The sequence below is a fragment of the Oncorhynchus mykiss genome, chromosome 26 (genome assembly GCF_013265735.2).
Source record: "Oncorhynchus mykiss isolate Arlee chromosome 26, USDA_OmykA_1.1, whole genome shotgun sequence".
Classification (NCBI taxonomy): Eukaryota; Metazoa; Chordata; class Actinopteri; order Salmoniformes; family Salmonidae; genus Oncorhynchus; species Oncorhynchus mykiss.
Window position 1 is genome coordinate 46,472,474 of NC_048590.1, and position 15,736 is coordinate 46,488,209.

A 15,736-nucleotide genomic window follows, 5' to 3' on the forward strand; every position below is an offset into this window, starting at 1 on the left:
TCCCACCCTCCCCCTAGACCCATCTCAGCCGAGGCTGAAACGACAGAGGCATAGGGCAGTGAGTGTGACAAGTCATTTTAAAGCCTGGGTCAAACAGCCTCTCTGGATATTGATTGGCTTGTCCTGTTCTATTACTCCTGTGGTATGTATTGCCTCCTTTATCAGAGATGCGACAGCCTCCAACACATAACTTGTGCTTCTTCGATCCACCATAAACTGTCATGGCCGCCCGCCCGGTGTGCTGGGCAAAGACGAGCTTCTGTCAAGGACACAGCAGCAATGTTCCTCAGCTCAGCTTTTTAAAGGTATTACGACCCAACGCCTCAGAGTCGTCCACACACATAGACACAACCACCTATCAACAATCACCAATCACAAATCACCTGTCAACTGGCACTTATGACCTGCCACCTGTCACCTACCAACTATCAACAATCACCTGCTGCCTGCCACCTGCCAACTATCAACAATTACCTGCCATCTACCACCTATCACCAATCACCTGCCGCCTGCCACCTACCACTTGCCACCTATCACCTACCACCTATCACCTGCCACCTATCACCTACCACCTGCCACCTATCACCAATCACCTGCCGCCTACCACCTGCCCCCTACCACCTATCACCAATCACCTGCTGCCTGCCACCTGCCACATATCACCTACCACCTATCACCTATCACCAATCACCTGCTGCCTATCACCAATCACTTGCCACCTATCACCTGCCACCTATCACCAATCCCTGCTGTCTATCACCTACCACCTATCACCAATCACCTGCCACCTATCACCTACCACCTATCACCTACCACCTGCCACCTATCACCTGCCACCTATCACCTACCACCTATCACCAATCACCTGCTGCCTATCACCTACCACCTATCACCAATCACATGCCACCTATCACCAATCACCTGCTGCCTATCACCTACCACCTATCACTAATCACCTGCCACCTATCACCAATCACCTGCTGCCTATCACCTACCACCTATCACCAATCACCTGCCACCTATCACCTACCACCTGCTACCTACCACCTATCACCAATCACCTGCCACCTATCACCAATCACCTGCCACCTACCACCTACCACCTACCACCTATCACCAATCACCTGCCACCTATCACCAATCACCTGCCACCTACCACCTACCACCTACCACCTATCACCAATCACCTGCCGCCTACCACCTGCCACCTATCACCTGCCACCTATCACCAATCACCTGCCACCTATCACCTATCACCAATCACCTGCCACCTATCACCAATCACCTGCCACCTATCACCAATCACCTGCTGCCTATCACCTACCACCTATCACCAATCCCCTGCCACCTATCACCTACCACCTGCTACCTACCACCTGCCACCTGTCACCTGCCACCTATCACCTGCCACCTATCACCAATCACCTGCCACCTATCACCTATCACCAATCACCTGCCGCCTACCACCTGCCACCTGCCACCTATCACCTGCCACCTATCACCAATCACCTGCCGCCTACCACCTGCCACCTATCACCTGCCACCTATCACCTGCCACCAATCACCTGCCACCTATCACCTATCACCAATCACCTGCCACCTATTACAACACTGTCTAGGAAACACAGTGTTCTCCTGTTTTTGGAGAGAGGAGGAACACAACACTCTCTTGATTCTCCCTGTTCCTCTGGAGGCCGACTGGTGATCTGCACAGCTGTTGGCTAATTCATCCCCAAAATCACTGTGTGTGTGTTTGTGTGTGCGTGCGTGCGTATGTGTGTGTGTGTCCCTTCAGCCAAACAGTGCAACAAACTGCATCTCCCAAGCCATACTATCACATGCAGAGGGCAATAGCAAAATGCCTGACCGGGGATGGTCAGCATACTGCAGTTTAGTAGAAAATAATTCCTGTGTATTGTAAATAAGAATAGACTATATTTCTAAACACTTCTACATACATATGGATGCTACCTTGATTCTGAATCATTCTGAAGGAATCGTGAGAGAGTTAAGGAGGGTCAAAGATCATACCCCAAGACATGCTACCCTCCCGTTATGTGGTAATGGTGATAGGTTAGCGTACAGTATCTTGGCGGTATGATCTTTGACCCTCCGTAAACTCTCTCACTCATAATTATTTACAATTCGTTCAGGATTATCCTCAATCATGGTAGCATCCATATGACTGGAGAAGTGTTTCGAAATATAGTCTATTCTTATTTATAATATAAGTGACTCCAAAATGACACAGTACATCAGTGGTACCAAACTCATTCCATGGGGGGCCTTTGGTTTTCCCATTCAATCAAGACCTAGACAACCAGGCGAGGGGCGTTACTAATTAGTGACTTTAATTCATCAATCAAGTACAAGAGAGGAGCTAAAACCCACAGACACTCAGCCCTCCGTGGAATGAGGTTGACACCTGCGCAGTACATTTTTTAAAATGTATTTAATTAGGCAAGTCATTTAAGAACACATTTTTATTTTCAACGACGGCCTACTGGGGAACAGTGGGTTAACTGTCTTGTACAGGGGCAGAACGACAGATTTCTACCTTGTCAGCTCAGGGATTCAATCTAACAACCTTTCTAGTTACTAGTCCAACGCTCTAGCCACTAGGCTACCTGCCTCTAACCACTAGACTACCTGTCTCTAACCACTAGACTACCTGTCTCTAACCACTAGGCTACCTGCCTCTAACCACTAGGCTACCTGTCTCTAACCACTAGGCTACCTGTCTCTAACCACTAGGCTACCTGTCTCTAACCACTAGGCTACCTGCCTCTAACCACTAGGCTACCTGCATCTAACCACTAGGCTACCTGTCTCTAACCACTAGGCTACCTGCCTCTAACCACTAGACTACCTGCCTCTAACCACTAGGCTACCTGTCTCTAACCACTAGGCTACCTGTCTCTAACCACTAGGCTACCTGTCTCTAACCACTAGGCTACCTGCCTCTAACCACTAGGCTACCTGCCTCTAACCACTAGGCTACCTGCCTCTAACCACTAGGCTACCTGTCTCTAACCACTAGGCTACCTGTCTCTAACCACTAGGCTACCTGTCTCTAACCACTAGGCTACCTGCCTCTAACCACTAGGCTACCTGCCTCTAACCACTAGGCTACCTTCCTCTAACCACTAGGCAACCTGTCTCTAACCACTAGGCTACCTGCCTCTAACCACTAGGCTACCTGTCTCTAACCACTAGGCTACCTGCCTCTAACCACTAGGCTACCTGTCTCTAACCACTAGGCTACCTGTTTCTAACCACTAGGCTACCTGCCTCTAACCACTAGGCTACCTGCCTCTAACCACTAGGCTACCTGCCTCTAACCACTAGGCTACCTGTTTCTAACCACTAGGCTACCTGTCTCTAACCACTAGGCTACCTGCCTCTAACCACTAGGCTACCTGTCTCTAACCACTAGGCTACCTGTCTCTAACCACTAGGCTACCTGCCTCTAACCACTAGGCTACCTGCCTTACCTTACCATTCATTTCTATTGGGAACAAAATAATCTGAAACACATCCATAACGAACTGCAAATGCATCCAACAAGTTTGCAGAGTCATAAGCTTGATGTAGTCATTGCGTGATAGGAATATGGGACCAAAAACTAAACTTTTGACTACTTTATTTATATGAATCTTTAGGAGTGTCAATCATTTTGACCCATACCTTTTTGAGGAAAAAAAACGTGTTAAACAAAATCTCTTTCTCTGAGCAATTATATTATGACAAAATAATATAATGTCCTCCTTTTTTGAGCATAAAATATAGCTGAGTATTTAAATGATGTATTTTATACAGTCACCAGAGCAATGTTGAGGGAATCCTATTTGAATCAGAAAAGTATACTGGTTGGTAAGATATACAAAACCTTACAGAGATCATATCCAACTGAATCTTTTAGAAAAATATATAAACTACTGGAACCCACACTTAAAACCTCTTTATCAAGGGGTTAATCATTTCAGACTCCACTGTACTGTATATCATAAATACCTACAGTTATTCCGCATCCACAAGAGAAGAGGGAGGGCAAAGGAACGCAATAACATTCTGGAGTGGCTGGCAGAGTCCATTTCTCTTTAATCTTAGTTGAGAACAGTCCTCAGTCTAAATCCTCATGTCCAGTGGAGACAGAGACAGACCAGAAGGATGACATCATTCATGGACAGGGATGCCACAGCAGGACCAGCTCTGATCAATCAGCATCAGAAGGGTCCCTGTCTGGCCCTCATTACACACGGACGTCCATCATCGTCTAGGGCCCTGACTGTGTGAATAGAGAGAGACCTGCTAGCTATGGCCTGCTGAGAAGTGTCCTCTAGCATGAGTTCATTCAGACAGCTAGCACACCCGCTCAACAGAGAGCCACAGAGGGGAAGTGGACAGCTAGCTAGCCCCCTAGAAAGTGTCCTTGGTCGCCCACTCCTCATGAGTGCACTCAGCCTCCCCCTCACCAGAGTGTAAGGGCAGATTGGGGGCATTAGGTAGGATTATCACCCCTGCTGCCCTTTTTGTTTAGATGTCTGTCTCGCCATCCTCCCTCCTCTCCTCTTAGGGTCCTGGAACTGTCACACAGTCCTGGCCATTGGCGGGCAGAGCCCAGCAAATCCCCTTAGCCCAAATACATATAGCCTATCATCCACACTGTGCAAACACACACACACACACACACACGCACACACACACACGCGTACACACACACACACACACAGGCACACACACACACACACACACACACACACACACACACACACACACACACACACACACACACACACACACACACACACACACACACACACACACACACACACACACACACACACACACACATATTGCTGACTGGAACTTTGCCAGATGAAGAGAGAGACAGGGTAAGACAATGTGTGTGTCAGAGAAGTGTGCTGCTGGCAGGAAGAGAAAGAGTGTAAAGAAGGAGAGTCTGCTCAGCCAACGTGAGTAGAGGTGCAACCTAAAAATGTGTAGACATCATTAGACAGGAAAAGACGCAACACTCGCTCACCATAAAAAAATCATCGTTTTTATGAAGCAAGTTTACAGTTTTTCTCAGTCGCTTTGGTGCATTTCTTAGATCAAAAGTGCAATTCTTGATACTACTTGTACAAATTCCAAATCATCTAGTCACTTGTGCACATCATTAAAGCAATTTCTTATTCCTTTTAACAAATTGCAATTGATAATGTACAAGTGTCAGCTTTTTTCCACATTATCAATTGTTCATGTCATGTTGATCAAAATATAGTAGATGGTTCTCTGTTGAATAGTCTTACCCCTCAAAACATTTAGGCATTAGTTCCTTGCATAAGCCATTACATGCAAAATTGTTGAACTATTTGTCATAAACTGTCAAGCATAGTTTTACACATTTCTATTAGACCTTTTGTACAAAAATGTGAATTGATGAATCATGCAGGTGAAATTGACCCTCACTCATGAAGGAATGTAAAGTGTTAGTTCAACCAACAATCAACCAGTTGTCTAAATTGCTCAAAGGTGCATCTCATGAAGAATCAATTGGCAAGCATATACAGACAGACCACAACACAGAGTTGCAATTTTCCAATAATGGATGGACCAGGAAACGAACAGGGTCAACAGCCAATAGGAGGAAGAAGAGGAGCAAGGATGCGTGGTGGAAGGCAAAACAGAGGAAGAGGCAGAAGAGGACATAGGCGCATATCTGATTACATAAGGGCCACTATTGTAGACCATGTTGTCAATCATGGCCTTACAATGGCTGAGGCGGGTCGAAGGGTGCAGCTGAATATTGGGAGATCAACCGTGTCCTCAATAGTTAAAACGTTTCGAAGAGAGAACAGGTCTGTCCACCAATGTACAGTACACTGTTACTGTATATAAGCAGTATACTGTATACTTCCTACAATGCTTCATATTACAGTAGTCCACTTGTATTTCACAGCATACAGAGATATACTCTATACAGATACATACTGCACCTTATATGCACCCACCTGCCTGTTTTACAGTAAAATGTGTGTTCGCATAGTTTTTGTCTATGTGAAAGTGTGCGATGCATCACTGCATTTTTCCCCACATAGGACTGCAAGATTACCTCAAACCGGTGGCAGAGGACGCCTTTTCACACCTCAACAGGAGGAGGCTATTTGCACCATGGTCCGAGCAAACAATGCCATGAGACTCAGGGAAATACAAAGGACCATTATAGAAGACAACGATGTCTTTGAAAACATCCATTCGGTTAGCATCTCAACCATCGACAGGGTGCTGCATAGAAACCAGATGAGTATGAAACAGCTGTACCGTGTCCCATTCCAAAGGAATGAGGACAGAGTTAAGGAGCTACGGTACCAGTATGTACAGGTAAAACATATATCTATGTAACTACTTTACAGCAACATTTTATAGTGATACATAGCACAGTAAGCATAAACTGCACACATTTCCATTGCTGTGGAAGGAACATGCAATATATGTACATTTAATGTCACTCTTCCTTACCAAAACAAATTAAACTGTGTGTTCTGGGATATAGTGTATAATGGAGTTGGAATCAAGTGAACCCTCTCACAACTTTGTATACGTGGATGAGGCTGGCTTCAACCTGACCAAATGCAGAAGGCGGGGTCGGAATATCATCGGTCACAGAGCTACTGTGGATTTGCCAGGCCAACGGGGAGGAAATATCACCATGTGTGCTGCTATTTCGGAGCATGGTGTCCTAACCCATATCCCCCTTATAGGGCCATACAACACCCAGCATCTACTCAACTTTTTAGAGACTCTCTACAGGGCTCTCATCCCTGATGATGAGAGGGGTCTGTTTAGAGAGGATTTGCCAAAGTATGTGGTAATTTGTGATAATTTGAGTTACCATCGATCAAACATCATAAGGCAATGGTTTGTGATCCACCCGAGGATGCTCATAGAATTCCTCCCACCTTATTCACCATTCCTTAACCCAATTGAGAAGTTATTTTCACCATGGAGGTGGAAGGTGTACAATCGTCAGCCACACACACAGATGACCCTGCTGGCTGCAATGGATGCAGCATGTGAGGACATCACAGTAGACGCCTGCAGAGGATGGAGAAGGCATTCCAAAAGATTCTTTCCACGTTGCATTGGAAGGGAAAATATCCGGTGTGATGTGGATGAGAATATGTGGGCCGACAGACAGGAACGTCTGGATGTGTAGAGACAGCACAACAGTGCTGCGGGCAAAGTTGTGCCTTAGGGGTGGTTTCCTGTGTTTCTTTCTAATTTAGTTTTTTTTCCTTTGTGCCCCTTGGGTTGTCCAGTCTCTTTCAATCAGTAACCCACATACAGTAATATGTAAATAGTACTGTTGAAATTGATATATGCCATAGAAGTGCAGCCTTGTGCATTTTCAATGCAGGAGCTGTCATCCAAACTGTAGCCTAAGTTTACATCAGGTAATACTGTCAAAGTACACAGTTACATTGACAACATGCCTAAACATTTTGACGACCTTGTTCGTGAACAATGACTCAATGACTTATCATTCTGATGACACTGACATGATCATTGGCATGAATATTTACTTTTGAGAGATGTACTAAGGATTTTTAGTGACTGACTAGCTTTAGAAACATATCTATTGTATATTGCAGTTTGAACAAATTGTTCTGAGAAATGCACTTATTATTTTGCACACGTTAGGGATGATCTGAAAAATGCACTTATTATTTTGCACATGTTAGTGATGATGTGAGAAATGCACTTATTATTTTGCACATGTTAGTGATGATGTGAGAAATGCACTTATTATTTTGCACATGTTAGTGATGATGTGAGAAATGCACTTATTATTTTGCACATGTTAGTGATGATGTGAGAAATGCACTTATTATTTTGCACATGTTAGTGATGATGTGAGAAATGCACTTATTATTTTGCACATGTTAGTGATGATGTGAGAAATGCACTTATTATTTTGCACATGTTAGGGATGATGTGAGAAATGCACTTATTATTTTGCACATGTTAGTGATGATGTGAGAAATGCACTTATTATTTTGCACATGTTAGTGATGATGTGAGAAATGCACTTATTATTTTGCACATGTTAGTGATGATGTGAGAAATGCACTTATTATTTTGCACATGTTAGTGATGATGTGAGAAATGCACTTATTATTTTGCACATGTTAGTGATGATGTGAGAAATGCACTTATTATTTTGCACATGTTAGTGATGATGTGAGAAATGCACTTATTATTTTGCACATGTTAGTGATGATGTGAGAAATGTACTTATTATTTTGCACATGTTAGTGATGATGTGAGAAATGCACTTATTATTTTGCACATGTTAGTGATGATGTGAGAAATGCACTTATTATTTTGCACATGTTAGGGATGATGTGAAAAATGCACTTATTATTTTGCACATGTTAGGGATGATGTGAAAAATGCACCAAAGCGACTGTGAAAAACTGTAAAAGATTGACGTTCCGGCCTTCAATGGCCTTCGGAATCTGAAGAAGGCCATTGATGGCTGCAGCGTCAATCTTTTAAACTTGAGGACAGACAGACAGACAGACAGACAGACAGACAGACAGACAGACAGACAGACAGACAGACAGGTCTGATGTGAGGTCTGATGTGAGGTTGAATAAGATGGTCAGAGACAGACAGAAGTCGAGAGCCTTTGTTGCTGCCCTATGCCCAGCCAGCACCAAGGGGATGAGTGAGTGAACACCCTGCCCTGTCCATCCCTCCCCCTCCTTGAGCTTCTCTCTCTCACACGCGCATACACGCAAACAACGCACCATACACGCAAACAACGCACCATACACGCAAACAACGCACCATACACACACACAACGCACCATACACGCAAACAACGCACCATACACGCAAACAACGCACCATACACGCACACAACGCACCATACACGCAAACAACGCACCATACACGCACACAACGCACCATACACGCAAACAACGCACCATACACGCAAACAACGCACCATACATGCACACAACGCACCATACACGCACACAACGCACCATACACGCAAACAACGCACCATACACGCAAACAACGCACCATACACGCACACAACGCACCATACACGCAAACAACGCACCATACACGCACACAACGCACCATACACGCACACAACGCACCATACACGCACACAACGCACCATACACGCAAACAACGCACCATACACGCAAACAACGCACCATACACGCACACAACGCACCATACACGCACACAACGCACCATACACGCAAACAACGCACCATACACACACACAACGCACCATACACGCACACAACGCACCATACACGCACACAACGCACCATACACGCACACAACGCACCATACACGCAAACAACGCACCATACACGCAAACAACGCACCATACACGCACACAACGCACCATACACGCAAACAACGCACCATACATGCACACAACGCACCATACACGCACACAACGCACCATACACGCAAACAACGCACCATACACGCACACAACGCACCATACACGCAAACAACGCACCATACACGCAAACAACGCACCATACACGCAAACAACGCACCATACACGCACACAACGCACCATACACGCAAACAACGCACCATACACGCACACAACGCACCATACACGCAAACAACGCACCATACACGCAAACAACGCACCATACATGCACACAACGCACCATACACGCACACAACGCACCATACACGCAAACAACGCACCATACACGCAAACAACGCACCATACACGCACACAACGCACCATACACGCAAACAACGCACCATACACGCAAACAACGCACCATACATGCACACAACGCACCATACACGCACACAACGCACCATACACGCAAACAACGCACCATACACACACACAACGCACCATACACGCAAACAACGCCCCATACACGCAAACAACGCACCATACACGCACACAACGCACCATACACGCAAACAACGCACCATACACGCAAACAACGCACCATACACGCACACAACGCACCATACACGCAAACAACGCACCATACACGCAAACAACGCACCATACACGCACACAACGCACCATACACGCAAACAACGCACCATACATGCACACAACGCACCATACACGCACACAACGCACCATACACGCAAACAACGCACCATACACGCAAACAACGCACCATACACGCAAACAACGCACCATACACGCACACAACGCACCATACACGCAAACAACGCACCATACACGCAAACAACGCACCATACATGCACACAACGCACCATACACGCAAACAACGCACCATACACGCAAACAACGCACCATACACGCACACAACGCACCATACACGCACACAACGCACCATACACGCAAACAACGCACCATACACGCACACAACGCACCATACACGCAAACAACGCACCATACACGCAAACAACGCACCATACACGCACACAACGCACCATACACGCAAACAACGCACCATACACGCAAACAACGCACCATACATGCACACAACGCACCATACACGCAAACAACGCACCATACACGCAAACAACGCACCATACATGCACACAACGCACCATACACGCAAACAACGCACCATACATGCACACAACGCACCATACACGCACACAACGCACCATACACGCACACAACGCACCATACACGCACACAACGCACCATACACGCACACAACGCACCATACACACACACAACGCACCATACACACACACAACGCACCATACACACACACAACGCACCATACACGCACACAACGCACCATACACACACACAACGCACCATACACACACACAACGCACCATACACACACACAACGTACCATACACATACAGAGGGCCTGTGAATCAGAGCAACAGATTGAACCCCTTGGTATGGCACTTAAACTAATTGAGAATAAAGTCAGGGTGCAGGTTGTAAGACCAGAATCCTTTTCAGGGGTCAGAGGGCAGATGATTAGGAGTGTTTTATCCCTGTTGGATCATCTATATGGTCTGAATAAGGCTTTGTGTAACATGAATATAGTAACTGACCAGAACAGACTAACCTTCTAACTGACAGACAGGTAATCCTGTAAGGGATTACAAAATAAATGGTCACTGTAATCCGTTACGTTACCAGCAAAAATATTGTAATCAGATTACCGATACTTTTGAAAAACTAGATGATTACTTCAAGGATTACTTTTAAATTCAGAAAGGATGTTTGCCAGAGAAAAAAAATCTTTGATACTTCTCTGTTTTCTAAATTACATTCAAAACAGCATTGCTGCTCTCTCATTCAGCTATTTGTGCCTTATGGATTGGGGTTGTTGTAGATGGCTGTTCACAAACCTAAATGTGTATTTGAACCCAATAATGATTGAATTCAAGAAGTTTAAGCTGCCTATCAATCATTGTTTTTGAAACCGGTGGACAGACAGTGAGAAATGGCCTTTTGCAACAGCTGCATAGTGCAGATCCAAGAGAGTGGAATAAAAGTGGGACTTTTCGAGCTCAATCTAATTCATGCTGATGAGAAGAAAAAAATAATAATAGTGAAGACATCAAAACTATGAAATAACACATAAGGGATCATGTAGAAACCAAAAAAACTCTTAAACAAATCAAAATATATTTTAGATTTTAGATTCTTCAAAGTAGCCACCTTTTGCCTTGATGAAGCTTTGCACAATCTTAACAAAGCATGCCATTCCATGAGCGCAGCATTTATTTTTCAACAGGAATCAATGAGCCCAATCAGTCCTCCATGACAACAAAATCATAATCAACAGAGGACTGCTGGCTAATAAGTCCTTAGTTTTGGGGTCACGCTCAGGTTAAACAATTTGGCTAAACTACACCTCCATATTTCCAAGTCCTTTTCTTAATGATCAAGTATAACATTTATTGGAATGACTGGAATTCTGCTGGACTTTGGTTTTTAATGTAAAGATATAATTGAATCGTATTATTATATGTAGTAGAACGTGATGGGTTAGAAGAAACCTACATTACCAACTCCTAAAGTAACATTTTACATCCATATAGCCTGCTATGTAAACTTTAACACTGATTTATCCTGCAATAGATGGCATTCAGTTGGTAACATACATTTTTGTCTTCTTCTAATGCCTCTTTAGGGGAATGTAGGCTCATCTAAAAGTAAGGGAATGTAGTCAGATTACGTTACTGAGTTTGGGTAATCCAAAAGTTACGTTATCGATTACATTTTTGGACAGGATAACTGACAGACTATAGTAACTGACCAGAACAGACTAACCTTCTAACTGACAGACTATTATAGAGGGCAACCAAATCGTGATCCTGTTTTTAATCAATACAGAGAAAACATACTCCTACTCTGCCGTTCAGGGCGCTGAAGAGGTCAAGCAGGGTGTTTGTCTGCAACCCCTGACCTCATCTCCCCAGTCTGTAGTGTTCATGCCTGACCTTTGACCCTGGATGTCTTTGGTCCTTGAGTTCAAATGCAGACCGTGACCCTGTCATTGAATTCCCAGAGGGGAGGGGGAGGGGAATTCCACCATCGTCTTTTGTTGTGCTCCCGCTCTCATTTCCACAAGGAGTGGTGGACCAGAGTGAGGTGAGGGTCCAGATATCAGAGTGGTGGGCCAGAGTGAGGTTGGGGTCCAGATATCAGAGTGGTGGACCAGAGTGAGGTGGGGGTCCAGATATCAGAGTGGTGGACCAGAGTGAGGTGGGGGTCCAGATATCAGTGGTGGACCAGAGTGAGGTGGGGGTCCAGATATCAGAGTGGTGGACCAGAGTGAGGTGGGGGTCCAGATATCAGAGTGGTGGACCAGAGTGAGGTGGGGGTCCAGATATCAGAGTGGTGGACCAGAGTGAGGTGGGGGTCCAGATATCAGAGTGGTGGACCAGAGTGAGGTGGGGGTCCAGATATCAGAGTGGTGGACCAGAGTGACGTGGGGGTCCAGATATCAGAGTGGTGGACCAGAGTGAGGTGGGGGTCCAGATATCAGAGTGGTGGGCTAGAGTGAGGTGGGGGTCCAGATATCAGAGTGGTGGACCAGAGTGAGGTGGGGGTCCAGATATCAGAGTGGTGGACCAGAGTGAGGTGAGGGTCCAGATATCAGAGTGGTGGGCCAGAGTGAGGTGGGGGTCCAGATATCAGAGTGGTGGACCAGAGTGAGGTGGGGGTCCAGATATCAGAGTGGTGGACCAGAGTGAGGTGGGGGTCCAGATATCAGAGTGGTGGACCAGAGTGAGGTGAGGGTCCAGATATCAGAGTGGTGGGCCAGAGTGAGGTGGGGGTCCAGATATCAGAGTGGTGGGCTAGAGTGAGGTGGGGGTCCAGATATCAGAGTGGTGGACCAGAGTGAGGTGGGGGTCCAGATATCAGAGTGGTGGACCAGAGTGAGGTGGGGGTCCAGATATCAGAGTGGTGGACCAGAGTGAGGTGAGGGTCCAGATATCAGAGTGGTGGACCAGAGTGAGGTGGGGGTCCAGATATCAGAGTGGTGGACATGAGTGACGTGGGGGTCCAGATATCAGAGTGGTGGACCAGAGTGAGGTGGGGGTCCAGATATCAGAGTGGTGGACCAGAGTGTGGTGGGGGTCCAGATATCAGAGTGGTGGACCAGAGTGAGGTGGGGGTCCAGATATCAGAGTGGTGGACCAGAGTGAGGTGGGGGTCCAGATATCAGAGTGAGGTGGGGGTCCAGATATCATAGAGTGGTGGGCTAGAGTGAGGTGGGGGTTCAGATATCATAGAGTGGTGGGCTAGAGTGAGGTGGGGGTCCAGATATCAGAGTGGTGGGCTAGAGTGAGGTGGGGGTCCAGATATCAGAGTGGTGGGCTAGATTGAGGTGGGGGTTCAGATATCATAGAGTGGTGGGCTAGAGTGAGGTGGGGGTCCAGATATCAGAGTGGTGGGCTAGAGTGAGGTGGGGGTCCTGATATCAGAGTGGTGGGCTAGAGTGAGGTGGGGGTCCAGATATCAGAGTGGTGGGCCAGAGTGAGGTGGGGTCCAGATACCATAGAGTGGTGGGCTAGAGTGAGGTGGAGGTTCAGATATCAGAGTGGTGGGCTAGAGTGAGGTGGGGGTCCAGATATCAGAGTGGTGGGCTCGAGTGAGGTGGGGGTTCAGATATCAGAGTGCTGGGCTCGAGTGAGGTGGGGGTCCAGATATCATAGGATCCTTCAGTGTTTAATTACCATTTAAAACAAATTGATTTTTTTTTTGTATGGAGGAGTAATAGACTGTGTATATCTGCTTAGTCCATCTAACTCTATTGGTAATGAGAATATACGGGCCCCCAATCTCATACACACACACAGACAGTAGACATCGATATAAGCATAGGGTCCTCTGTTCTGTATCACATCCAGAATAGCATCCTAACAGCACCTAGATAGAGCCACAATATCCAGTCAGTCCCACGCATCACCGGGAACCAAACGCCACGGAAACATTTCATTAGCATAATTAACTTCCATCAGTCGAGGCCTTCTCACTTTCATATCTCCCAGCGTCTCCAGAGAGTCTGTTAAAGCATTGTGCTGCTTAGATTAACACCAGTCCATTCGGCCCCCTAAACTGTAATATCTCCTGGTATGGGGTCCCAATGACATTTCTGCTGTAGTGACAGTGAGTTATTTCCCCATAGCCAATACTGGGCATTTCTGGGGAAAGAAAATAAGTTACCAGAGGAGATGGCACAGGTGTTCAAAACAATCACATTTCTGCATCGTGGGTCGGGCACAGGCTACCCATAACATGATGCAGCTACCATTATGCTTGGAAATATGAAGAGTGGTACTCAGCAATCTGTTGTATAGGATTTGCCCCAAACATAAGTTTGTATTCAAGACATTAAGTTAATTTCTTTGCCACATTTTTTGCAGTATTACGTTAGTGCCTTTTTGCAAACAGGAAGCACGTTTTGGAATATATTTTATTCTGTACAGACTTCCTTCTTTTCACTCTGTCAATTAGGTTAGTATTGTGGAGTAACTACAATATTGTTGATCCATCCTCAGTTTTCTCCTATCACAGCCATTTAACTCTGTAACTGTTTTAAAATCCCCATTTGTATCATGGTGAAATCCCTGAGCAGTTTCCTTCCTCTCCAGCAACTGAGTTAGGAAGGACGCCTATATCTTTGGATGGTGTATCAATACACCCAGTCACTACAAAGTGTAATTAATAACTTCACCATGCACCATGTGGTTGAATCTGTGTTTGAAATGCACTGCTTGACTGAGGGACCTTACAGATAATTGTTGGGTTGTTAGATGAGGTAGTTATTACAAAAAAATCATAGTAATACTCATGAATTTATTTAGGCTCGCCATAACAAAGGGGTTGAATACTTATTGACTGAAGAAATTTTAGCTTTACACTTTGTATTAATTTGTAAAAATAAAAACATAATTTCACTTTGACATTATTGGGTATTTTGTGTAGACCAGTGACAAAAAAATCTACATTTTTTACATTCAGGCTGTAAAATGTCAAGGGGTGTGAATACTATCTGAGGTACTGGAGTTTCTTACTGGAGTTCCTTACTGGAGATTCTTACTGGAGTTTCTTACTGGAGTTTCTCACTGGAGTTCCTTACTGGAGATTCTTACTGGAGATTCTTACTGGAGTTTCTTAATGGAGTTTCTTACTGGAGATTCTTACTGGAGTTTCTTACTGGAGTTTCTTACTGGAGTTTCTTACTGGAGTTCCTTACTGGAG

The 15,736-nt window shown here is 45.5% G+C and overlaps 1 protein-coding gene across 1 annotated transcript; it reads left to right on the plus strand.

Moving 5' to 3' along the window:
* Positions 1-221: 221 nt before the first annotated feature.
* LOC118944428 (extensin-like) lies at positions 222-1,619 on the plus strand. The gene has a single exon (XM_036963630.1). The coding sequence runs from the start codon at positions 222-224 to the stop codon at positions 1,617-1,619; it is 1,398 nt and encodes a 465-aa protein (XP_036819525.1).
* The last annotated feature ends 14,117 nt before the right edge of the window (positions 1,620-15,736 follow it).

Coding starts and splice junctions, on each gene's coding strand:
- LOC118944428 (XM_036963630.1), top strand. CDS start 222: ATGGCCGCCCGCCCGGTGTGCTGGGCAAAGACGAGCTTCTGTCAAGGA.